General features: G+C 40.6%; 1 protein-coding gene and 1 long non-coding RNA gene across 3 annotated transcripts; one reads left to right on the top strand and one right to left on the bottom strand.

Annotated features, from left to right (window-relative positions):
• Window positions 1-1,122: 1,122 nt before the first annotated feature.
• ntn5 (netrin 5) lies at window positions 1,123-21,848 on the bottom strand. 2 transcript variants are annotated; one of them, XM_026162051.1, is made up of 8 exons: window positions 21,587-21,643; window positions 14,493-15,967; window positions 13,622-13,810; window positions 12,062-12,211; window positions 5,057-5,107; window positions 4,223-4,303; window positions 3,265-3,953; window positions 1,123-1,862 (listed from the first exon to the last, which is right to left on the bottom strand). In XM_026162051.1, exons 2-7 carry the CDS (start codon window positions 15,955-15,957, stop codon window positions 3,391-3,393), a joined length of 2,499 nt encoding a protein of 832 aa, XP_026017836.1. In that variant the 5' UTR covers window positions 15,958-15,967; window positions 21,587-21,643; the 3' UTR covers window positions 1,123-1,862; window positions 3,265-3,390. The 2 variants fall into 2 exon arrangements, with proteins under 2 accessions (XP_026017836.1, XP_026017837.1); XM_026162052.1 differs by lacking the exon at window positions 1,123-1,862 and having other exon boundaries at window positions 2,104-3,953; window positions 21,587-21,848.
• LOC113018725 (uncharacterized) lies at window positions 21,683-25,264 on the top strand. The gene is made up of 3 exons (XR_003271850.1): window positions 21,683-21,735; window positions 22,384-22,461; window positions 25,140-25,264. It is a non-coding gene; the product is annotated as an uncharacterized LOC113018725 (long non-coding RNA).
• The last annotated feature ends 1,522 nt before the right edge of the window (window positions 25,265-26,786 follow it).

The following is a 26,786-nucleotide window of genomic DNA, read 5'->3' as shown; positions in this document are numbered from 1 at the left end:
TACCCCCATCCACAGCGCTTCAGAAAAGAACATGTTGTCAGTTTAACTGGAGCAAAGCCGCAGACTATGCGAAGCCCCTGCTGCAGAGCGAGCCACTGGCTTAAGTTGTCTGTTAGTGTCGGTGTAAGTGTGTGTGTTTGGGGAGTTTTGGGATCAAACCCTCATGTCGACAGGGGCTGCACCGCGGAGACGACTGCTGACAGGTGCTTCCTGCAGCAACGCAGCAGGTGCTTCACACACACACGCACACACACCGAGACATGATTGTGCATGTGTTGACTTGCACTTTTTTCCTCTGACACACACACATAATTTGTGTGTTACGCACTGTTAACTTTTACAGCCGTGCCCTTCTCGTTTTGGGTTGTTTGGTGTTTCAGGGTGCAGAAACTCCTTTTCTTGTTTTTAGCTGCCAAAATGAAAACGTGACATTGGATGGTTTTTGCTACAATTTGTTGTTGTTTGCAAGCTGGAAACACAAACCTGACATGAGTTATTTATCACTTTCACTGGATTTTGAAAAACACAGAATACCAAGAAATTACTTGCAGTATGTTTGCATCCACCTGATAATCACTCTACTTGTAGCTATATTTTGGTCTCCACCAACTCCTGAGGACAATATCTGTTTTTAGCTACTAAATGATCCACTGTGTTTGCCAGTTAATTGCCAAAGTTTTTCTGTCTGCTGTTTTCCTGGTAGTGTACAGCTGTGTTTTGAATTTTTTTAAACTGAAAACAGCTGCCTGCTGTTGAAAGCGTGCTAATTAGAGCAGTGAAAGTGAACCAAAACAGTATATTGAACGCCTTAAAAACAAAACACTGAGCTGAAAGATGCTAAAAAGATGGTCCATACATTACATCTCTTTACGGTTTATATCTGAAACACTTTACATAGTACACACAGTACACATATCCACACATATTGTGTAATTAACATTTATATGTATTGTTTGAGAGCTTTTTTATCACCAGCTAGCATCAAAGTATTAGTCAAAGACACTTAGATGAATGGTCTGAATCAACACACATTATGAAATGACTACAGTTGTTTTTTTGAAAAAACTATAGGCCAGTAAAAATGCCAAAGATGATTACATTAAACTTTATTAAAATTTTCTCTTTTTGTATTTCTGACATTTTTGGCTGTTTTCATGTAATATTTATAGTATTGTTGTCATTCCATTTACTGAGTTTAAGGTGTTGAAGAATATGTGTGATGAATATAGATCCGTCAAAATGAGATATTTAAGGTCTTCACAAGTACAGAATTGTGAATGTGCACTTAAATCTGACTGATTTCTTACAAAGGTCACCCTAAGTGGTTAAAAAAGAGTTTGTATTTGAATAAGTATAAAACTAAGTCTATGTTTTTTTTCTGGTAAATGATTAAAGACAGTGTACAGAAAACATGCTGCATGTTGGGTTACTGTATAAAGACATCTGAGCAGCTTGTTTGGAAGCATAATTAGCATGGTAAGCTGCCAGCTGGTTGCACGGATGTTTGGACCTCATAAGAAAAGGAAAAGAGGCCCCAAAACAGTCTCACACACTCTTCGGTGTACTGTATGTTCAGTCCCGCTGCGAGGTCATCAGTCAGCGAGTCTATTTTTCTCTCTTTATTTTCAATCATAGCCTTCACCACAGCTGCACAGCCAATCGCTGACACAGGTCCCACCAAAACAAGGTGGCTGCTCAACAAATAGGAACTCTTCCATCTGTCTTCATAACCTCCAACCACCCCCCATTTCCCCTGGGCTATGACGCGATATCTCCCAAATGGAAACAGAAGTCATGACGACAGGTTGGACCGATGTTTTTTAGATCCGTATCTGGGCTCCTTATGGTGTATCTGAGGATTCCTAGAAAATGAGGTTAAGTTAGTTTGGTCTTTGTGTCAGCTGTCCAGTGAGGGAACAGATTGTAGATAAAGTCTCTTTTCATCAAACATTGTACAGTTTGAATTAAAGGTGTGAGTGCAGTGAGGTTTTTCGTCTCCCACTACTGAAATGCATGCGAAAAGAAAGAAAGAAACTCAAAAAGAAAATTAAAGCAATTTTTTTTTTACATTTTTAGAATTGAAATGTACTATATGTACATACATAATAAAGTGTTCTTATTTAAATGTTTTAATTTAAAAATCAATGAGTTTTCTTTGTCTAAATTGAATTAGCCTAAATGAAAAATTTCAGTTTTCAGTTTTTTAATTTCATTATTTTAGACAAGCAAGAGTAAAGATATTTGTCAAATTTAAAAATGGAATTTAATAATATAATAATATCTTGTCTGTGCTAACCCAGCTGCCCAATGCACTCGTGGTGTCACAGCTTTGTTTTTCTTACATGAAGGTAAAAAAAAACACAATCCGAGCAACACGTTATGAAGGCTATTTTAACTGATGTCCATATCAGACAGAAATAACAAAAATAAATACACTGAAATTATACTTTTACGTGGGATATACATATTCTGCAAATATTTCAAGTTGATTAAAGGGGAACAAATGTAAGTAGTTCAGCAAAATAAATAAATAATGTATTAATTAATCTGTTTAGTTTTGAAAGTTTTGGATTTAAACTGTAAAACTACAGCATCGATGTAATAGTAAATATTAGTTATTTATAATAAATGCAAATTTGCAGTCTCCAGCATGGTTTTACATAACAGACACATTCTGTTGTAATTATCCATGTGAGCTACATGACTTTCAACTTTGTTCGGTTATTTTAATTTAGTGAAATTGCTTCAGAGATTACTTTTCAGTATTTGCTTTTCCCAAATTTACATGTGAATTAAAAATAAAGTCTAAAATGGTATAATGGGCAATTTACAATAAAATATTTACTAGTAAAAAAAAAAATCAATCACATTTTTGCACATTAACTAAACCATTTGTCATTATGTTAATTACTATTGTAAATACTTTTATGATGTCATTTATTGTAATATTTTCACTTTAGCTAAACAATTCAATAAATAAATATGATCTAAATATAGATTTTCAAGACAAAATGCTAATTGACATTTTTCAAAGTTCAGTCAGACTTTAATTTTCAGAATTTTCCTTAGTAGAAATATTAAAATAATGATACTTTCATTTTACATTTCACCATTTTAGTCTCACAGATTCATCATCACTGAGTGATACCACTTTATGTTGCTGCAAAACTCATTATGCAATAATTAACCTCTTAAGAATGTACATAAACCTAAAGGTGGGTATGTGTTTCGGTGTTGAAGGGTTTCTTTGAGCTTTCTTCTCACCTGATTGTCAAGTCCACTGACAAAAAAATGGAATAATGTACATTTTACTCCTTGTAGTTCTTCTGTTTTTTGAGAATTTCAATATAATAGAATTTGAGTCTTTAAATCTTCTCACTGTTAAAGTTTTCATGAAGGGTTTTGAGTAGAACACACTGGATTGGGTGAGGAAGAAGAGGGTAGTGTCGCCTCAGTGGATTTAACTTTGAACATGTGCGGCACTTCTGTGCTTTCAGTCTTGTGTGTGTTTGCAGCGTGAGGCTCGACATCTTTCTCAGTCAGCAAGTGAGGGGGGACATAACCAGACTGAGGTTTTGGGTTTTCCCTGTAGCGCTGGTGGTTGTTTGCCTGTTTTGGTGGACAGCGGCCCCTCTTGTCCTGCCCCCGGAAAGCCCTGAGTTTGGGGCTCCAGTGTTCCTGCCACTGGAGGGCTAGAGTAGAGCGATCTGCCACCAGGCGCTTCTCCTCTGGCACCCAGGGCTGCTCTCCTTCATCTGCTCCGATCAGGAGGACTGTCCGACCCACCTGGAGGGCGGGGCAGCCGCAGCCAAGGTCGCGGTCAGGGACCCAAAGGGACTGAGAGCCCCTGCGAATGCGGGCGTGGGACCCAGTGCGGAAGACGACTTGCACCAAGATGGAAAACTGCCACCAGGGACCTGAGCGCTCCATACCTTTCACCTGCACCTTCAGCACTAACAAACACAGGCACAACATAGTAAAAAAAATAAATAGTATTTTTGATAGATTCTTTTGGTCCACAATTTAAATATTTGTTACAATTTAGATTTGATTCATTTGAATAAATAATTTAAAGACTGGTTATACTTTTCTATTTTCTGTCATACATACACTGTGGATGCTCATATCAAATATGGATAGCAGGAAACACTATAATTGTTAAATTATATTTAATAATATAATAAAAATATATAGTGGTTAAAACAGAAAAATGGCCACTAACCATAGTTCTTTCGACAATAGGTCTCCAAGTTCATCTTGACTTTAACCTGAGAAGGCTGGCAGTATGAAACGCACTCCTCCGCTACATGAGAGACAAGCAGAGGGGGGAGAGGGAGAGAGAATCGTCAAATGAGGGTGGATATCATTTCATAGCAAGCATATCAGCACATGTCTTTTCCCCTAATTACAATATGGCTGCTTCTATTTGTCATCACAGTATCCTTTGACTAACAGATGATCCCAACTGCAGCAGGTGGGACATTCTTCGAGCCGCCGCTAGGAGGGAGTGGTTAGCCACTCCGTGGAGAGAGTGAGCAGCAGCTCCCAGAGCAGTTTCAATTCAAGGACTGATCTGTTAAAAAATATGTGGCACGCCTTCAGAGGAGATCTGATATATGATCGCACAAAAAAGCCATAAATCTAAATGCTGCGGTGACATCAGTGGGGGAGAGGATAGAAAAGGGAAAAACTTTATTGTTATTACTCAATCAAATCTTGTTGTCAGTTACACAATTTCCTGCATGAGGCATTCGGATATCATAAGTTATTATGGCAGGTTACAGCAGGCAGAAAATTTTACAGTAGAAAAATTAGATATTGGTTTAATATATTTAAGTACCAGAAGTTTAGTTAATAGATTAGTTTAAAGGTTTAAAGTTATAAAAAGTTATAAAGTTACTTTCTGTATAAAACTGTCTTTCAGGATACAATTTTCCAGACTTGCCTTCTTCTCCATTTTTGTCTATGAATGATTGTCTGCTTAAAAAAATAATTCAAGGAGCTTCATCACATTGATGCAAAGCATTTCTCCAGGACTGCCATACATCAGACCTACCTATGCTGTACTGAGGTTGGTACACTGGAGTTGGAGCAACTTCTGGAATTCCTGCAAGCATAAACACAGTTTCAGACAAAACAGACACACAAAGAGAAACTTCAGGACACTTTCCAGAGCTGTCAGTCTGTTTCACTTCTGTGCATTATATGTGTGCGTTGTGTTTGAATGACCCTCGCTGCGTGAGGCATGCCCATGCAGAAGATAAGCAAATGTCAAAATGAACGTGTGTGTGGTCCTTTTATGGTCCACAAACCCATCCTGTGGTGCTCTCTCTAACACACAGACAGATGCAAACTTTACTTTTTGGAATTTAATAGGGTCAGACCTTCACTTCTTGTATGGTTTTGTCTCAAACATTAAACAGAGTAGTGCGTGTCGGTGGTGTGGATTAACATCCTGGTTGGTGACGCGTGCATAACCCAGGCTCTTGTAAAAGTTTGTGTGTGACAGTGCCGCCATATAAGCTCACGCATCGTCCTCTGTCCAGGTCTGGTCTTCTATGACACAACTGGGCCACTGACACCCAACACCCCCTTCCAGCTGACGGTCCCTCGTGTTTAAAAGTCAAGAAGGTGCTGTGGGTTTCTGTAAGTGTACTTATAGTACATGTCAAGGGTTCCAATGAGGCAAATGGGGCTACCTGCATGAGCAGGGCTAGTGACAATATGATATCCATATATGCGACTGACAGACAGGGATATCTTTTGTATGTAAAAACTAGAGATGGCACGATACCACTTTTTTATGTCCGATACTGATATCATAAATTTGGATATCTGCCGATACCGATATGAATCCGATATAGTGTTTTTTAATCAACAAAACTGTTTTTTTTAAATATCTTGCTGCATTTTGTATAAGTTCATACTCAAGTTTAAAACAACAACTACACTAAAGCTATTCTGTTATACCTGTATGCAAAAAAAAATATTTCATAGTTCAGCAATACTGATCAATCTAATAAACTTAAACCTACACCATTCTCCCTATTCTGGTATTTTAAAGAGTACTTAGCGTAAATATTAAGCAACCTAACTAATAGGGTTCCAACTCCCAGCAACAACAAAAATAAATAAATAAAAAATAGGGAACCACCCCTCACGCTCCACCTCATGATGCTTAATCGACGTAATCAACCTTAATTTGATGCAGTGTGAAAAAAAATGCATAGAAATCAATTATTTTTCAAGAAATATTAAATAGATTCAACATCTTTCTTCAACAAAATTGCAGACTGCACAGATGGTACCTTCACATAGGAAAAAGTACTATAGCTTACTAGGGTATATATATTAGACTTAATAGTTACTATATACAGTAATGGACTTCTATTCATTTTACATCAAATTAAAACTTTGGGTGTCAGATAATTATTTATTAAAAGCTAGACATTTTAAATGAGAATAAGAAAGAAAAGTATGTCTTTGTGCCCCCTTTTCCCTGTTCATGCCCTATCGGCCCCCCTGGCTAAACTTTGCTAGATCCGCCCCTGCACAGTTACCAGCCGTCAGCTACGTAGAAAAAGATCCTCGAGTAGAAAGTAATAATAAATAAATTCTAACAACAGCTGATCAAGCTTAAATGTGCTGCTGTTGTTCAGCCGCTGGTTTCCTCTTTCTGGTGCAAAGTGGACCAAAAACAAAGAAGAGACACGGACTCACGACGGTCTCGCACACAAGAATTTCACTCGCATGTGCTGTGCCAGTGTGCCTGCACATGTGATGTGACAATAAAAGTGATTTGATTTGATTTTGATTTGAAAAGCCGATCAGCTGATCGTTAAGCAGTTTCATGATTGAAGTAGCAGCAAGAAGAGGCAGTCGCTCCATATATCGTTTGTTAAGCTTAACACAGGAATGCTTTACAAACATTCAGAGATGGACTTACACACTTGCTTTACTTCTCTCGGGATAACTTTGTCGGAGATGAAATGCCGGGTTGCTAGCGAAGCTCCAAATGCTATCCAGACCACCGACAGGTCCCGCATGCCACAGCCGCTCTATCACGTGATGCATACTGCTCCGACGTGCTAACGTTCTGAGGCGAGTTACGGCGTGTTGCAAGTTTTGTGAGGTGCTTTCGTGATATTTAATGGATCGGATTACATTTTTTATTTTTCTCCGATATCCGATCCAGTAATTTAGGTCAGTATCGGACCGATACCGATACGTAATATCGGATCGGTCCATCTCTAGTAAAAACTACCAAGCCTGATCTCCTAAAATTTCATGAAAATTTCAGAAAATTTTCTGAACTGAGCAATTTCTGTCATGTCAGGCCTGCTTCCAGAACAAAATGACTGGGTCTCTATCAGAATTTAGTGACTAGCTGACTAGTGACATGCTATTCTATGTACACTACCAGTTAAAAGGTTAGACACGCCTTTTTATTTAATGTTTTTTCTTTATTTTCATGACTATTTACGGTGTAGATGCTCACTCCCGGCATCAAAACTATGAATGAACACATATGGATTTATTACAAAACAAAAAAAAGTGTGAAGTAACTCAAAGCATCTTTTATATTTTTGATTCTTCAAAATAGCCACCCTTTGCTTTGATTGCTGCTTTGTACGCTCTTGGCATTCTTTTAATGAGCTTCATGAGGTAGTCGCCTGAAATGGTTTTCCAACAGTCTTTAAGGAGTCCCCAACACTTGTTGGCCCTTTTGCCTTCACTCTGAGGTCCATCTCATCCCAAACCATCTCGACTGGGTTTAGGTCAGATGACTGTGGAGGCCAGGCCATCTGTTGCAGCACTCCATCACTCTCCTTTTTGGTCAAATAGCCCTTGGGGTCGTGGTCCTGTTGAAAAATAAGTGGTGGTCCAACTAAACGTAAACCGGATAGGATGGCATGTCACTGCAGGATGCTATGGTAGACATGTCAAATTCAATTTTGAATAAATCCCCAACAGTGTCACCAGCAAAGCACCCCCAAACCATCATACCTGCTCCTTCAAGCTTCAGGGTGGGAACCATGCATGTAGAGACCATCCGTTCACCTTTTCTGCATCACACAAAGACAAGGCACGTGGAACCATAGATCTCAAATTTGGACTCATCGGACCAAAGCACAGATTTCCACTTGTCTAATGTCCATTCCTTGAGTTTCTTGTCCCAAACAAATCTTTACTACTTCTTGCTTTTCCTTAGTGGTTTCTTAGCAGCTGTTTGACCATAAGGGCTTGATTCGCGCCGTCTCCTCTGAACAGTTGATGTAGAGATTGTGTCTCCTACTGGAACTGGTCCTCTTTTCCTGGGGCAGTCCTCATGTGAGCCAGTTTCATCGTAGCACTTGATGATTTTGGTGACTGCACATTTAAAGTTTTAGCAATTTTCCAGACTGACTGACCTTCAGTTCTTTACTTAGTTGATTGGTTCTTGCCATAATATGCTATAATCTGACGGTTGTCAAATAAGGCTGTAAACTGTGTAATAAGGCAAGAAATTCCACCAATGAACCCTGACAAGGCACACCTGTGAAGTGAAAACCATTTCAGGTGACTACATCATGAAGCTCATTTAGAGAAGGGTTTGCAGCGCTGTCAACAAAGCAAAGGGTGGCAACTCTGGCAGATCTAAAATATAAAACATATTTGCAGTTATTTACTTTTCTTTGCTACATAATCCCATATATCTTGATCTATATATTTGATGTCTTCAGTATGTATCTACAATGCAGAAAGTAGTAAAAATAAAGAAAAACAATTAAATGAGAAGGTGACCCATATACATACATACATACATAAATATATATATATATATATATATATATATATATATATATATATATATATATATATATATATATATATATATTATTCTAATCATCATCAAAATCACATCTTTATTGATTAACACCGAGTCATTAAGGGTACAGGGATTTCCAAGATTCAAGATCTTCAAGATTTCTTTTAATTCTAAATAATAAAAAAAACATAAAACAATTCTTAATGCTAATCGTTCTCTTGCTAAAAAGTCTAGCACAATTGTCTAGGCGACATTCAAGAAGTACCTCAAACCAGCAGTTAGGCAACATCTGTGATTGATTAAAACTGAAATGCAAGGTTATTGGTCTCGGTGGAGAATGTGTCGCTGAGTGGGCTTCTAGTTTTTAATATGTTTCTAAATTTACAAGGCAAGTCAAATGTCTGAATCGTCACATATCGCAAAATTCCAAATAGTGCAGAAACAAAAGATGCTGTTCATGCATTCCTAAATCAATATAGGAACTATACAGAATAAAATTAGCAATAAATAAATTAATAAAAATATGATCTAACCCAAGAAATATCAGGTCAAAGTAAAAACACAACAAAACATGACACTAGGAGAAAAGTCAGCACTAACTAACTAAATCAGATAACTCATCTTAGTGTGAGAAGACTTTTCATTGACCAATATTTCATGTTAATGGGATTTCAACTATTTTCTTTTCTTTGGCATTCATCGAAACTCTATTAACAAAAACAGAAGCCACCATCAGAGCGACATGCTGCTAAGAGGATTCTGAAGTGAAATCAGCAAAGATGTTGGTAGAAATATAACTTTCAGAGGAAAAAAGTTCAGTTATTTTAGATAATGCTTCAAAATAACAGTTCCAGTAATCGTTCACGATGGCCCTCGCAGGATTAAACCCGAGGTCATAGATGACTTTGGCTGAGGTGACAGCACATCAACTTGCTTTAAATATGTGAAATAACTGTTTTCTATTTTGTAACAAATCATAAAACTTGATCATTTTTCATTTCATAAATTTGCAGTTAAAGCTTTAGCAAAGGTTAGCTGGGGCTATCTCATCAGCTAGCTTGGATTCCGTTTTGCTTTAGCTTTAGTTTGACCAAAATATGCAGCCCTGTCAGACAATTCTGCTGACATCCTGGTCTATTCAGAGCATAGATAAAATGGTTTAAAGGTAGCTAACATTGAATTTAGCCTGACTGCTGCACACATTTAGGGCTGTCTGATGAGGTGTAGGCGAGATGTACGAGGTGGTGGGAGCAGAGAGGTGCTATACATAGACTGAGATGGTCTGGGAGTAAAAACAAACAAGGTTCTCTTTCACTCACTCCTTTCACTAGGAGAGTTATGAGTCTGGGCCCTTCGATGGGGGCAGTTTGAGGCGTGCAACAGGTGCGAAGCTCCCTGCTGCTGGCTCCCTATGTCACCTGATTGGGACTAACACAGCGTCAGAGCCTGTGTAGTTGTCGGCACTCGTGCGATTAGCCCGGGATGTGCGCGTGGATTAGCGCTCATGGCTGATGTTTGTTGCTGGCCAGGCGCAGAGATGTGAGTGGCAACAATCCTCTTGATCTGACGCTGATACCAGATCAGCGGGAGATGAGGTTTCCCTGTAGCGCTCAGCTCATGTTATCGCTGCTGTGGAAACCATCCAGGGATGATGAAAAGGAGACACGCCGAGGAGATCGGGCCAAATTAAACTGAAGCGCAGCGGCCCTATTTATACTGAGCTACAATTTGATAAAGGCTTACACAGCTTGATAGAGTCGCTTAATCCATTTAGGCCACGAACAAATGAGGCTGAAGGAGAAATTAAAGAAGTCACTTTGTCATGACTGACAACAAACTATTAAAAGCCAAAGGGTGTCGAGTGCAGACAGAACATTTTTAATTACGGTAAGACTAAGTGCTGTTATGAAATCAATCCTTATAAAAACAAACAAAAGAGGTTGTCATAACTTTCAGATTTGAGGCCTCTATTCATAGTTTTCATAGAGTCCTGGAAGGCTCCCACATGTGTGCAAAACTCAATAGGCAAAATAAGTGCAGTATTGAACCATTTGACCAGGTTCAATAAATGTAACATTTTACATTCTACTTATGTAACAAAATTACATGGGAACTTGGACTTGACTTGGACACATGCAGGCTGAAATGAGACACTGCAAAATGTGATCTGTGTCTGATGGGTGTTATGGCAGTTGCACCAATTTCCACAAACACACGAAAATCCTTGAAACAGAGCGAGGAGGAGAGAAATCCCTCAGACAGACCCAGAACCCCTGGGACAAAAGACAGAGCCCACTAGCAGAGTCCTCCCAGAGAGGAAAAGAATATCCAGACATGATGGAAGCGATGTTTCAGTCATTAGTTAATGGTAAAAGTGTTATTGGTCATCACAGTTGTGTCTTTAACAGGCTGATTACCTATTGACTACATTCAGACATTCAAATAATAAATTCAGCCCTGTATTAAATGTTAAATGAATGTTAAATGTTTGCTTTATTAAATCTGTGTCCTTCAAGTATGAACTATGAAAACGTCTAATTATAATAATCCTTTTGTGTAAACTCTCAAGTCCAGATGAGAACAATCAATAACTATTTAAGAGGAATTAGTAAACTAAGTCACCAAAACAAATCAAAAACAGAAAAACATTGTTGCTGTACAAACACATTTTGTGGTCTTGAAAATGTATTCAGACTACTGATGATGCATTCGCCTCATAAATTATGCCTCAGAGTCTACATAAGTTGCCTTTATAAATTAAAGGTTTTGGCATATGCAGTGCTGTGTTGGATAAATATCAAATTTTGCATACAACCACACTGAGCTACTGGCTAACATCAACTTAACTTAATATCAATCTACATGTTGCTAGTTTTAAGGGAGAGCTATTCTGGTTAGGTTAGCATAAATCCATGCCAAAAACCCATTTCCAATTTCATTTTTAATATTGCAATATTAACAATCTGAGTTGCTGTAGATGAGGACAAACTGGTGTGATCTGCACTTGTGTTAGCATTTCCTTGGGTGAGGAAAATGTTAGCATGCACTGACAGCCTTTATGCTTTGCTAGCAGTTGTAAACACACTGTGTGGCTCATTTGTGCACTCTTTAGTAGCACTAAACCTTGTGGAATCAATAACTGACAGAAAGAGGAAGAAGTTCTTGTTTTGCCTTCAAAGTGAAAACTCTTTCTGACAACACTGCTAAAGTTAGCAGGTTTAAAATGGACATCTGCGTGGCCGGTAAACTTACGTATGCAGGGCTGTAAAGGAGACTTCCCCTGTTCATATCCTGGGGCACAGCGGTTACACCTGAGGCCGGTCACACCTCGTCGACACAGGCACTGACCAGACGTCTGGTTACACCAGCCACCCACTGCCCCCACAGGATGGCACTGACACGCTGGGAAAGAAATGAACAGATTAGAAGCTGAATAAGCACGTTTTTTGGTAGGTACTCACATGAGCTTTAAATCCAACACTGACATATTCTCACCTTACAGTACAGGCTTATTAGCCTGTATTTTAAAGCTCTGTACTGTTTTTGCCTCAGTTTTCTTGTCCACCAACAAGCAGGTTGTAAACCAAAATAACAAGCTAAAAGATGCTAAAATGGTGAGCAGAGCCAGTTGAAATAATCTATATTCTGGATAGGTTTAAGATATGTTAAAAATAACATAACAAAGGAAAGACATGACAACAGGACTTATAAATGCATCCATCAGTGACAGGACCTGGTTTAATCCTGAATGACAAGCATGTGTCCTCAAGCGTGTCACTGAGCATTACAGAAGGCCTATACTAACGCCAGGTGGGCGTCTGTTTCCTGATGGGTAAACAAAGACAAATTCCTCAGTGGAGATATTAACAAAATTGCACACCATTGCAGGGAATCATTATCACTCTGGTGTTTCTTTTAGGTAAGTTTTTTTAGTGAAGATGAACCTTCTTAAGTAGATATTAGCAGTGTTGCCTGTTACACGGTATAATGATTACTGCCTGGATTTGCCATAGTTTACATTGCAAAGCTTTTTATTTACCAGTGCTTTCAAAGGATAAGGGCCAATGAGAGAAGACAGATGGGGAGAGGAAGCCTCTCCTCAGCAGCTCTGTTCACACTCGAACAATGTTTATACAAATCCTTACAATAAGTCCAAACAACCTGCCTGGAGAAAATGAGTAATTGTCTCACCGCTGGCCTCTGAATGGTTACTAAGTGAAATGTAGCAGCAATAAATCAGGACTAAAAGCGTATAAATTTGCAGGATACTCTTGTTTCATGCCTTAAAAGTGATAAAATATTGAGCGTGTTTAATATTTTTTATTATCCCTGAATGTGTGTGAAACTCACAAGGCCTGTTAATTCTGGATATACAGCAAAGTATTAGAGCAGAGGACAAGCTTGCACACAGCTAAGCTAGGGTGTCACAGTCACTTAGGACATGACACCGGTCAAAGGTCACCGGGGGTCATTGCAGATGCCACAGGTGGTAATAATGTGGATGCATGAGGCAGCTCGGTGTGGTTTGTGTGTGCTTTTGTATATTGCTAACAGGAATAGCTGTCCTCTGTCACAATGTAACCACCCCATTAACACTTTTGTACACTTGTACAGAGGCAGAGCGGACCACGTAAGCTCAAATAGCAACACACATTCTGACAGTCGGGCATAAACACGATCACACTCTGATTTACTTTTCATCTTTCAGCGAATGTACAGTCAATCAAAGGTATGGGTCACGCACTCGCTCTACCCTCCATCTTGTGTCCCCCACCACATATACACTAAACACACACACATCCAGTCACTGACGTTGGCAGGCTTTGCGGTGGCTGAGCGGCTTTTTGTGGTTGCGGGTGTATCCATTCTGGCAGTACTGGCAGTGGCGTCCGGCCGTGTGGTGGCGACACTTCTGACACACGCCTCCACTGCGCCGGCCCGACTGCTGAAACACCTCCATGCTGAAGCGGCATTTGTTGGAGTGGCCGTTACACTCACAGGCTGGACATAGGCAAAGCAAAATAAATACTGGTGAACACCAACGAAGAAAAGAGTTTCAGGGCTGGAGAAAGTATTAACAATGGGTTATTCAAATCCAGCAGTTTGGCTTTAATATGGTATCCAGAAAGTACCAAATAAGGGAAATTTTGGCTTAAGCCAGATTTATGACTTTCAGTTTGATTGCAAATATGTTGACACAAAGCCCTCTTACACTTAGCTCTCTTCCAGAGTGCGTCTTTTGTTCTTTTTTTATAGCAAGAATAACTTTCACATCAACTGTATGGGGGGGGGATCTTTTAAAGCGCCCTCATTTATATTGTATTAATGTTTGAAGTCATGTATAATTAATGGTGTGTTGCCTTGAGTAACAGTCACTGAACTGGACCTCTGCAACATGTTTGTAGGCTGCTGAGTATCGGTCAGGATCTGATGTGCAAAGGTTTTTATGTTAATGCTGAAAACAGATGTCTGGCTTGTGCTGTTTGAGCGACATTAAGTTGCTGGATGAGTTATAGCCTCTATAAACCTGTACTTGAAATTGAGATTCAATCATGCTGTCTTTACTATATGCACAGTTTTTGACAGTTGCAATATGTTTTCTAGTGATTTCATTGATTTCTTTCATAAGACCAAAGGTGTGCTTATGTTAGCATTTTCAAAGGCAGTGTGATGCAGGACTCACCAACACAGGGGTTTGGGTTAGTGGGCGTAGCTCGATGCCATGGTCTGTCAAAGTAGAAGTCCTCACACACATCACAGTCTGGCCCCGCTGTGTGATGCTTGCATACACACACTGCACGACCCGTGTCGTCGCGGCGACACCTGGAAGCGTGTCCGTTACATTTACACCTGCCCCCGACCTGCAGGTCCGAGAGGGCAAAAGGAGCTCGGCCGGGGGGCTTAAAAGCAGAAGGTTGGGCCGCCTGCAGATTCCTCGGCCTTGTATTGTGATTGTTGTTCCTCCGTTTCCTCAGCTCCTGCCCTTTGTTGTTTCTGCTCCGCCCCTCAACTGTCCAATTGCAATCTCCATTGGGGCAAGGCAGCCAATGATTGTTTTCCTTCTTGCGGCCACGCCCTCTGCCTTTCCCGCCCTTTTTAGGAGAAGTGAGAGTGTCCATGCTGAAACTGTCCCCCCCTTCCTTGCTGGTGACGTTGTGCCCGTCTTCATCTTGACCTGAGCTTTTATAATGGCCCTTCCTGACTTGCTTATCTATTCTAACCCCTTTGTTCCTCACCCTTGTCTCTGAGTTTTTTGTCTCCCTGTCAAAAAATGCCAGTGTATTTTCTGTGTTTAACTTGTCCACCTGATCTCCAGTCTGATCCTTGAAGTCCGTTCTCCATCTCACAACACCAGCCTCTCTGATGTCGTGTCCACGGTCAAGCCATCTTTCTTCTTCCGTCTTATCCATGTGGCCTATCTTCACCTCACTGGACACCTTATGGAAGACCACGCGAATGTCGGTGGCTGTCACCCAGTCCTGGAGAGTGGGGCTATAGTCAAAATCAGGAGAGGATGGCCGTCCATCCAGAGTGGAGAAGGCCAACACCATGCCTCCTCGCTGCTTCTGTAGAGGGCGTGGGTCTGAGCAGAGGGGCTCTGTTTCTTGATGTCTCGTTTGGGCCACTGTTTGTGAAGGTAGCTTGAAGTTCCTGAGGCAGTCGCTGGAGTAGTGCTGCATTGGCCTCCAGGTGCGCCCAAAGTCCATCGACTTGAGGATGGAAATGGAGATGGGGTCCAATGGCTCCCTTTGGTGACAGAACTGAAAACTTATGTATGTGATCTCAAAGCGGCGGCCCAGCGGTAGGGTAAGGACCCAGTCTCCTGTGTCAGTACCTGCATCGGCCATCCAACATGTGAGGTTGTGGGGATTGTTGAGGTCGGTTAAGGTGGTGATGTGGCTGTCATAGTCATTTCCTTGTAGCGAGTGGTTCACGTTGACTGGAACCCCGTAGGCAGCATTGATAAACTCTGACAGGCAGTGTCGCGGACGGCCAACTGTGTGGTAGCAGGGGTCATTAGGTGAATTCCAGCTCAACGGCGGTTGGGGAAGGGAAGAGGAAATGAGGGAAAGACAGAGGAAGAGGAGTAGAAGGAAAACAGGACAAAAAGAGGTGGAGGGAGGAGGGGAAAAGGGTTGGAACATCATGTCATCCAGCCTGTGAGAGGAAAAAATCATTTTTTAAAGAGGAAAACCACAGGGGCGTGATCAGAAAAGAACAAAAGACTAACTGATTGATTTATATGATACGCATTTGAAGCCGAAGAAGGAAATCTAAGAAGGACCACCTGTCCCCTTATTGAAAACACACCATACCAACTGATTGCATCACTGCAAGTTCACCTTATTGGCTTTCAGTAGTTGCCAGTAAAGACTTCATCCTGTAAAAATGTAATCTCCCATCTTCCCAGTAGTGTCAGCCACCGGTTTGAACCCTTGAACTTGAGAACTTATAAGAACTTATCCATCTTAAAACGCTCCTTAACCCCAAAACGAGTGGATGAATGCGGGTGAAGAAGGGCGCGCACCCAGCAGGTCTGTCTGAAATAACAAAAAACATGCCCGACAGCTGGGGCTAAAACCTGAGCTGGACCACATCCATCATATTTATTGCTCCCTTTCCAAATATCTTTACCGTTGGTCATTGCTGCAGCCACCGCAGCGAGGGCCCCGACCATGAGCAGTGTAGTAGTGTCGTGGTGTAGGGAAGAGGGCACGGAGAAACAGAGAGGGAGGAAGAGGACTTGGAGATTAGCATTTGGGATGGTAGAAATGATTTATGGAATGAAATGTGTGTTCGACTTGAGCCCCTACTCGGATACTTCCGTTGAAGAGACAAACCCTGACTTGTGTAGGTCTGCAGTGCAAACAAATCCGCTTCCCGTTTCGTGTAATTGGTGATGAGTGTAATTTATTTTTCTGTCATGATTTGATACTAGAATTCGTCCGCTTTGGCATCCGGACAAAATGGACAATGCACCTACTTTCTCTGGGCCCAGTGATTTATCGTTTTTTCGCTGCTCACACAAAGCCCAGAAGCACATTTCCCAATGAGCACTACGTAAGTTTCTCCATTGCAGGGTGAGTTCAGCACCTTTCTCCTTTCGCTTTTGGGAAATGATTTCTTTTCTTCATTAAATGGGCTGTCATCTTCTCATTTATATCCGCCATCCTTCAGCGGTTTCAAACAACTTTTCCTCCACTCTCCCGTCTCCCTGCCCATCTATCACCTGCCCCTTTCATTCTGTTCTGGGAATATTCTTAACTGCTGTGAGATTGATGATGCCCTAACAAGCGTTTGACACTGACAGCAAAGTCAGCAGGGCTGCATAAACCAAACCCGTAGGAGAGGAACGGGGCTGAGAGCCTCTCCGGCCTCGTCATGCCGCTCAATTAGCCAACGACCGAAATATGAGGCCTCCCTTTTGGGACCACACAACTCTGAGGGGTCCTGTGTGCAGGTCACGGCGGTCTCTCGGCTGCCTGGGGACAAACTGCAAATGTCCAAAAGCAACCAAATGCTAGAAAATAAATCAGCTAAACTTGATTGAGCACAAAAGGGGAATAACAGGCTCAGCAGGCGCCTGTGTTTTGTGGCGTTGCTAAAGGAAACAAGTAACAAGTGCAGTGATTAGTGGTCTGACTGTGACCCTGGTCCCAGAGAGCCACATTCCTGTGATCCAGAATGCCTCGGCTAGCCATTCCTGACGTGTCGAGACATGCCCCACGGGAACCTGAACACACTGATAAAAAGCAAGACGTATAAGTTGATCGGCTGATTAATTGGCTCTCTGGTTTCATGTGGTATCGATATACCGGTTGTATAAGAAGGGGAGACAAGTCAAAGGGATGATGAGCAGGATAAAAAGCTACCAGAGGATTCAGGGAAGTAGTGGTGAGATTTCAGTCAGGAATTCAGCGAATGGGCAGTTATAAGCGTGTAGGCGGGTGGTGGGGGTGAAGTGTACACATGGCTAAAAGAGAAAGGGGTAGGTCGTTTAACATTCCCGTGACATGCACTTGCTCTTGTCTTTGTCACATTACATGACTAATTAAACATTTGCCCATTACACCCACTCTGATAAATGGATGCTCATCTAAGTGAGGCCCTTGAGGTTTTTAATGCGCCCCTCTAGGCCAAATGCAGAGACTAGATCAACTGTCTCGTATGGCCAATGCAACCCAGCAGATATGGTTTCAACTACGGTTTTTCTCTACCGCTTTCAATAAATTCACACAGCCAGCATGCCGGGGGCGGAAATGCTGAAGACGAGCGGGATTTCCTCTGTATGAATTTCCCGTTAACTCCAAGAAGAGGCCTCGATCTCCGTTTCAGTTTTGTCTACTTTTTCTTAGTTGCAAACTTAATGCACACAATAGCTGTTGATATAACAACTATGCATTCAGTTTGAGGACCCTGTGAGCAGAAGTTTTGAAATAACTTGGCAGCAGTCTGCCTCTCAAAAAGCTTATACAGCCAAATAGTGGTATGATGAGATCAACAACATCTCCGGCGGGTGATCTTTAGAAGCAGCTATGCTTGGCTGGCAAGGGGCTGGAAAAATACTTGCTGACAACCTGGGGGCATGTTTACAGCATAGTCGAACAGGAGAGAGCAAGGAGAGCGGCGCTGGTGTTCGTGCTCTGCAGTCCTCGTTTATTTCCCGATGTAAATCTCCCGTTCTTCATAACGCTGAAATGTGTCTGAACTTGAAAGCAGCAGAGATGTCGGCAGCAGAAACAAAAAAGTGGTTTAATGATTTGGTAGAGGCTGAAGCTGCAGGAGTTCATGCACATGCATATAAGTTTTTCACATCTGAATAAATGGATAGGAATATGTAAGTGAATAGGAAACTCAATAAGGTGTTTCGGTGCAGCTGAAAATGCTGTTTGCAAAAGCATTTGCTTGCTAGACAGTTTTGCACTGAGTCTTTCTGTAGATTTAGGAGTCTGGTGGAGCTTTCAGAGAGAGAGAGATGTGATCTTATGGGGTAATAACAGCAATACATCCATAGTTTTCCATATCCATGCATGTTCATTTTTCATGCTTGGCCTGTCTCTGTAAGTAATATACCATGCCTTTTGCTGTATTATGATTCTAACTGAAGAACGAAGATCATATCCTTCTGAAAACTTATCACTCATAAATTAACTTTTTTTTTTTTTTTTTGCTTGTTTAATTGTTCCGCAGCAAACGTGTCTTTTTTGTGTTCCTGTCTCTTGCTGTGGTTCCTCTCTCTTGCTACCTGCTAACTCGCTTTGTCCCTTGCAGAGCTTTGGGCCTGTCTGTGTCTGGAGCTATTCTGCTGAGCAGATGAGCTGGATTTGGCCTGTCTCGCACATTTTAACATTCCTCGTCATGCGCAGCAGTCCCGGTCAACCGCAGCGAGGGAAAATATGCTAAATTCAAATAGTTCTGCAACCTCTGTAAGGGGTTTCAATAGATTAAAATGAGGATTGCGCAAATAAACACACGGCTGTGTTGTTTAATAAGGTGGATTTGTATCGAGCTGATAGCATCTGGGAAGATTTCCCAGGGTTTTACGTTGCAGCTCTGCTCCAAGACACGGAGCCTTTAAATAAATATGATCAATTATATAAGCTCTGTCTTATAGCCAGCGCGTTTGAAGCTGAACCAAGCGGGCACCTGTTGGCGCATGTTACCAAACTGACACCTTTGTTAATTTGCAATTGTCCTCAGCCGTCAGAAATACAACCCTGGGCTCTGGGTGAGAAGAGAAAGGCTATGCATGCGCTCTGTATTCCCATACTGCATTCCTGCCCGCACAGTTGAAGCCCATGTGTGTGTTATTCCACGCGGAGCGGATTCCAGGAGTTCTGTTTTAGGTGTAATAATCTAATTTTAGTGGGGTGGCCAGGGAGGTGGAAGCAACAGACAGCGCAAAATGGATTATCGCTGCTCGTATCTTTAGCTAAAGGCCTCTGTCCTTCATGTTTGCACCTCCAACAAACAGCCAGTCCGGTGCACGTGTGCCGCATCCTCCTGGGCCATCTGTGCCCCCTCAGATCTGAAAGGTGTCTCTGCACCGACCTGCAAGATTTACTTGCTTCACTTTTGAATAAAAAAAACACATGTTGCCCGCTTGATAATACAAGGGGAGTTTCCTGTCAATTTCCCTTTTACTGCCTCATACAAGTTGGCAAGAAGCTTTCAGCGCAGCTCCAACTTCACATGATCTTATTGAAAACCAGATGGAAATTAAATCACTGGGAATCCACGCTGCAGTCAGGCCAAAGACAACTTCGGGCATTGTGGGGGGAAAAAAATTCCTGTGCGTAATTGTGTGCCAATTAAATCCGCATAGTGTCATACAGCAAGTTAATAATGAGAAGCAGGCGCAAAATGAATCAAAAAACACCGCCAGGTTTGCGCCTTTTATGAGCACTGGACAAGATTAAAAAATATATGTTTTTAAAAAGAAAGAAAAAAGAAGAAAAGAAAAACAGCCAATTAATCATTAGTGTTACAGTTTCATAAAAAACAAACAAACAAACAAACAACTTTTTGTTTACTAAACTTTAGCTTGTTTTAATTAACACTTCACAGCAATCCAGTAAACCCCAGTCCCCAAATTCCTTAAGAAAGGAAAGACAGAAAAAAGCAGGTTGTCTTTATTAAGACAAATGCGGTGATATTTTTATTAAACTGGACTTTTAGGGAAACCAACAAACTGTAAACGGACCTTAAAAGGCAAACAGCCCGCAGATACACGCTGGATGCCGGAGTTGACTTTAACCTGAGTCCTTAGACTTTAATGATCCCTTTGCCACGGTTCATGAAACGTAAATGTTTATCATATTTAGTCTGATTGCTTTGGCCAGAGCTGAGAGCGAAGCCCGGAGACTAATTGGCTCAATTCAGCAGAGCTAATTGCGCTTTTGTTGAGCGCAAATTAGCTGCAGCCAATTATGAGCTTTATTTACACAGCGAGGCTATCGCAACGTGATCAGAAAACTTTCACTCTGATGTTTAATGTTGATCATTATTCTCGCTTGTGTTTAACGTTTAGGATAAATAACAGCGCCGAATTCCCGGCCTGCTAATTGGAAATCGTGTTATGAGCGTATATTGTGTTTTGATTTATTTATTAAATTTTTCTTTTACCTCAACATAATGGGACATAGTGGCAAAACCACGTGCGTACGATTACATTCAAAAGAAATATACAAATGAAAATATGTTTTTTAAAATTGTAGTTCTGTGCAATGTTGCGGTAAAAAACAAACAAAAAATAAATACAGATTGTTTTTTAGAATGTTTTCTTATTTAAAAATAAAATAAAATAAAAATAAACACAATAAGCAATTTACATTTCAGTAACACTCGAGGTAAAACAATTTATACTACATGAGGTCATTTTATAGGATTAAACGTATTTTGTTCTAGTTCAGTCCTACAGCTTATTTGTCAGCGCGTAAAACAATCAGTAATCACATTTAAAAGAATGAATTTTTAATGAGATTTATTCTCAACTATGAAAATATAAGTGCGTAAACGATAACTGAAAAGAGAAACGTAGCTATAACTCTACCCCTGATGTAATTTATACGAGTTTTTATTCCCCACAAATGCGTTTCTGCCTTTATTTAACCCTCTTTTAGCCCTCAGTTCCACCGACAGAAAATACAGTCTGCACTTGAAGTTCCGTCGCTGCTTCTCTCCAGCGCCACAAAAGCGCAGATAAAACTTCACACCCCTTCAGCAACCGCAGACCTCGAGCCGATAAACGATCAAAAATCAGTCACAGGAGCTCACCATGTGCGTCGTCGCTGTGCTTCTCCTTCCTGCTCCCGCGGTGCCTCCTGATCATTAAGAGCAGCGCAGCAAGTGTCCGGACATCCAGCTCGGTGTGCAGAGGAGAGCTGAGCAGAAGGCAAACCTGCCGGGAGGGGGCAACGCACCGGGTAGGGGTGGGGGGGACTGTGGGTGCAAATTAATGGGATAATCTGGGAGGTGTCTCTCCTAATAGCAACAAAACTGAGCCAAGAGCTCCCACCGAGGAGAGGAGTCACATCATTCTGTGCCAAACTAGCTCCAAGTGCCGAATGCGTAAAACCCCGATCCAAAGCTTTATTCTTTAAACACTTGTTTTACTGCTAAGTGTTCTGCTGGTATCAGCTTCAAATGTTTGGATAACATTTACTTTTCTTTTTTGTGGGAAAGTCCAGTGTTGACGCCCACCATTCTATGCTAACAACCTGTATATTTCCAGTTAATCACTGATTATATAAATAGTTATGTAAAAGGTTTTCTGCACCAGTGCATGCTTTCAGTAAATATCTTAAAATAATCAAAAGTTGTTTTGAAACAGGACGAAAGAGCATTTGATGTAAGAATAGAAATGGAAAGTAGCCACACAAACCCCCTCTGTGTGCACAAGTGCATTAAGCAGGGCATTTGTCGTGTTGTTGTGTGATTTGTTTACTGCAGATGAACTCCATAGGTTTTCTTTTTTCTCACTGTGGGAATATTTTTAGTCAAACGTAGCTTTTGATTTCTGGTTGCCTTCACTGGCTCAAAGAAACACCTTTTCTTCTTTGTTCTTCTTTCAGGAGCAGAACCTTTTTTGGAGTCTGATTTTATTTATAGGGCCTGCAGATAGAAGACACACTTCTTTGTTCTGTTGTCAGGTGAGGAGTTTAGTTCTTTTCTGACAACAGCTCCATCAGTTGCAGGCGTGTTAGTTACATTTGCACTGCTGTTTTAGTTGTGAGTTATGTATTCGCATTTGTACTCTTTTATTTTGTTGGCCAGTTACTGAGTGCATTGGAGACTAAGATTTGACATCCAAAACATGAGATGAGTTTGCAAACGACACTTTAAATTAAACCAGAGATCAAAATATCTCAAATTAGCCCATTAGTAGCCAACTCCCATTTATCATACTTATGATACTCGTGCATTTTTTCATAATATGTTTGTGCTTTCTGTAGTTTATAGTTTTGTAGTGTTACGTCATGCAGCAGGAGACATGACACAGCTCCCTATAAATACAAACAGGTTGACCTTTGCCATTATTCCAGATTTTTTTTGTTTAGTAGAAAACTACAATTTTTAAGACTCAGCTCAGTATTTCATGGTTTGTTAAGGATTCCTTTTCTTTTCTCTTTTTTTGCACTGCATGGATTCTCCTCCTTCAGGTTTATTAGCATTGGCAGGTAAATTGAGGGGTGCAGACAAAGTTCAGTTGCAGTAGTCTTATCTCGTCATCCAGGCAAAGATCTCGCTATCCCCTTGGTGAAATAGGAAAAATAGCTGAAGTTAATTTGGTGGAGTGGATCGTTCTCAGATGTGAGGCAAAACTGATACAGATGGAAATATAGGAACGAGAAAGTGGAGGGAGGGAGGAGGGAAGACGCTTGATTGGAGAGGAGGAAACTTTCCCAGAGAAAGACATAAAACTGATTGATGACTTCCCTCGAGGAATGTTTCCCCAGGTGTGTTTTGTGTGTGTGTGTGTGTGTGTGTGTGTGCGTGCGTGTGTGTCTAGTTACAATGCACTTAAGAAATGCTATCCTTGGACACAGGACAAGTGCAATAAAGTAAACTGAGGAGTGAAATAGCACGTTAATGCGTCAATATTGCATTTTGGCAACATCAATACAAAGGCACATGAGATATCAGCGTGCTGAGGAGGAGGTACCCTTATAAAGAATAATTTGAAAAACGCAAATACTAATTGAGAGCAGAAATCACCCCTAACAGTGATATAAGAAAAAGCGTTTAACTGTGTAATAAAGTCCTAAGAAGGTCCTTGACAGGTGCTTTGCACTGCCAGATTGTTCACCCTGCAGCTAGTAGTGTTCTTAGAGACTCAAAGCATAATAAACAAAACACCACGGAGGTGCAATTTTAAAAGTCAACATTAACTCGCTGTAACAGAAAAGGGGCACATTTCACAATACATGGCTGTCCATGTTTGATGGATTAGCAGTGTTTAAATATTTAAAGTACTACAATATGGCTCTGTAGCTTGGTTTAATGATCAACTAAGGGAAGGGGGGGGGGGATTTCCAATATAGCGAAATTACATGAATTTTTGCCCCCCCGCCCCAGCTCTCGGCCACCTTTTGGTGCAACAGATGGGATGTTATATTATCCTGGAGAAAGATGCCCGTGTAGTAGAAACATCCAGGCCTAATGTGAGCCACCATCGGCTCCAGTTATGCCACAGGGAAGTGTTGTGTGGTCTAGACACGACCCTAATATCACAATCCACCTGACAGCTGGCGCAAATAAAGTGAACTTGCGCCTGAGCAGAGGCACACCCGGAGTCCATGTCATCAGTCAGAGCCCACAGAAAACTGCAGATGTGGGGCCGAACATTCACTGTTATCTGGGTTTCAACACAGAATTAATAAAAAGATTTACCGCAGAGGTCCAAGAAAAAATAAATAAATAAAAGCAAAAATCAGTGTAAATACCACATGTGGGAAATAATGACTCAAAGACTGAAAGCAATTAAAGCTTAACCCATAAGAGCTCGGACCCATTTTTACTGTGAGGAAAACTATGGGAGAGTCAGTTTTGAAACTTTAACAGAAACTTCTCAGTGTGTAAAGAGGCAGTGACACCTGTGTCACCGTGGGTTCTTATGTATTTAACTGAGATCAGCTGAATCTTTTTTTTCTCCTCTACATATGATTAATGAGGTGACATCAAATAAAACTAGAGAACTATTAATGATCTTGGACAAAAAGAAAAACATGCATTTGAGGAGATTTTTGACTCAGTCCAAAGAAAACATTAAAAAAAAAAGTCAGCGGTGTACCTCAAGGTTCAATTTCGGGTCCCTTAAAGTTGCTTTGTACTGTGTGTATTATTGATCCCACTAAATGCAGGTGTAAAAACACCTTTAGAGCCTCTCTTTTAAAAACAAACAAACAAAATTTTCTCCACCGGGATGTACATAATAATTTAAATGTTATGGTATAATTCTGCATTTAAATGAAGACGTTTCTTTTTTAAGTGGCTAAAGCCTAGCAAATTATAGACAGATTAGCCATTAGCTCTGTAGAATTTAACCATGATGTTATTATAAATGACTTAAAAGAGGGGGGGGGGGAAAGCATATAAAAAACTAAGAGTCAATTTTAGATCCATATTTCCTTTTAGATCTTTCTTCTGTTGACAAAAATATTAGGGCTCAACGTACTAAATATGCAGTAACTTCAGCTCATTGCTGCTAATTCATCACCATAGCAGCATCTTCTGCAAGAAAAACTTTGCATACTACTTGGGAAAACCAAGGTTCAGAGGCTGTAAGAAGATCCTCTGTAAACATTGAGATGTGTCTCATCTGTTCCAGAGATCGACCCCCTCCGTCATCTGAACAGATCCTCGGGGAGATCGTTTTTCTTTCCCTCTGACCTCCGCTCTAGTCCATAGAGGGAATAAACAATGGGCACGCTTTTTGGTATAAGCCTCATCGGGATTCTCATTTGTATATTCACCCAGAAGATGGCAGTCATTTTGGATTTTAAAAACTTTCTATGTTCTACAAATATGTACACAAATCATTATTTCCTAAGTAATGCAATATGATTCTTTTTGTTATCTTTAAGGAGGAAAAAACAAAATAAACTTTATTGAATGCTTTGGCTCTGAAACATGCTTGGTATAAAGAACAGAGTGTAAAATTATCCTGGTTGCCATGAATCCAAATGCAGTGTTTTGTTTTTCCAGAGTTTTCCTCACTTTGTCTCTGGCACGAGTGCTAACTGGTGCTGTTTGCTGACGGGGAGCAGGCTGTTGTTCTGGAAAACAAACAAAAAACAAATCAATTACCCTGTTTAGTTCAAGTACCGGCGGTGTGGAATTTAGAAGAAAGGATTTTTGCTCAGCACCTTTTCCTGACAGCAGCAACATGTTCACCCTTAAATCTCTGTCGCTCTGTCTCTTGTTTCCAGCCACATCATGGTGGCCTTCTGTTGTATTTAAACTGCTTGTTAAAATACTTTTATCATTGTGGTTGATTAAGATTTCCAAAATTAAGAGTGACCTACATCTCGCTTTAGCTCACATATCAAATATTTATCCACTACGCACCTTGCCAAAGCAAACAAAGAAGGTTTCTAGATCCTTTCAGAGAGGAAAACAATCAGAGGAAATGAAACACGAGGAAAAGGAAACAAACCGAAGGCTTTGTTCACAAAAAAAATTATTAAAAATGGACGTTTCAACACAATATCAAACACTGACAAGCAGCTTGTGTAATATGATAAAAACATTGTGTATATTTTTGTCATAGGGGTTTTCATCATCAGAGGAAGTTGCCTGTAATACAATTTCAAGCGTGATGTTGACAAATGTGGATATTTCTAAAATATCGTTACAAGGCTGGCAAACACATTTAAAGTTTTAATTTGAATGATCTCACCAGCCTCATTGTGCAAGGCGCACCTTATAAGGTATCTTCTTTAAACATCTGTGACACCTTTGGGCACAGGGCCCACAGACTGTAGCAGTTTCCAAATAGTGGCATGATAATCACTATTAATCACTCTTTAAAGTTTTGCACATTTTTGTAACTTTCCTTTTTGCCTGGAAACTCATTTTTGTACACATCACTTTATCTGCTATCATGATATTACAAAGTCATAAAGCTCTGACTGTGGAAGCTTCCAGACAGGTTACCAGGCTCTATGGATTAAATAAAAGTGAACACACACTTGATATTTCAAATGCACCTGCAGGTGTAGTCTGCAAATAAATAAATATAAATAAAATAAAAGGTCAGCAATGCAGCCTCTATACAGATGGCTACATGAATGCTTTAAAAAAAAAAAACAGTTCAATGACACTAGCCTGTAATTAAAAAAAAAAAAAATGTTAGCATTTTTAAAATTATCTTGTTCGGTACAGGTATTTGAGATTGATGTAGGCCTTCTCTGGAAGAAATACGATTGGTCCCAAAGTGGTTATCTCTGCAAGAACAAAACATCCGAGTGAATCT

This window comes from Astatotilapia calliptera, chromosome 3 (assembly GCF_900246225.1).
Source record: "Astatotilapia calliptera chromosome 3, fAstCal1.2, whole genome shotgun sequence".
Taxonomy (NCBI): domain Eukaryota; kingdom Metazoa; phylum Chordata; class Actinopteri; order Cichliformes; family Cichlidae; genus Astatotilapia; species Astatotilapia calliptera.
The sequence above is the reverse complement of the archived record's forward strand: the minus strand, read 5'-3'. Positions and strand labels throughout refer to the sequence as shown.

Excerpts from the sequence above, each read along its gene's own strand:
- ntn5 (XM_026162052.1), bottom strand. The coding sequence starts at position 15,957 with ATGATGTTCCAACCCTTTTCCCCTCCTCCCTCCACCTCTTTTTGTCCT. Across the intron at positions 13,811-14,492 it reads TAACCCAAACCCCTGTGTTG|CCTGTGAGTGTAACGGCCAC; the intron begins GTGAGTCCTGCA and ends GCCTATGTCCAG. Across the intron at positions 12,212-13,621 it reads CCACCGCAAAGCCTGCCAAC|CGTGTCAGTGCCATCCTGTG; the intron begins GTCAGTGACTGG and ends TTTCTTTCCCAG.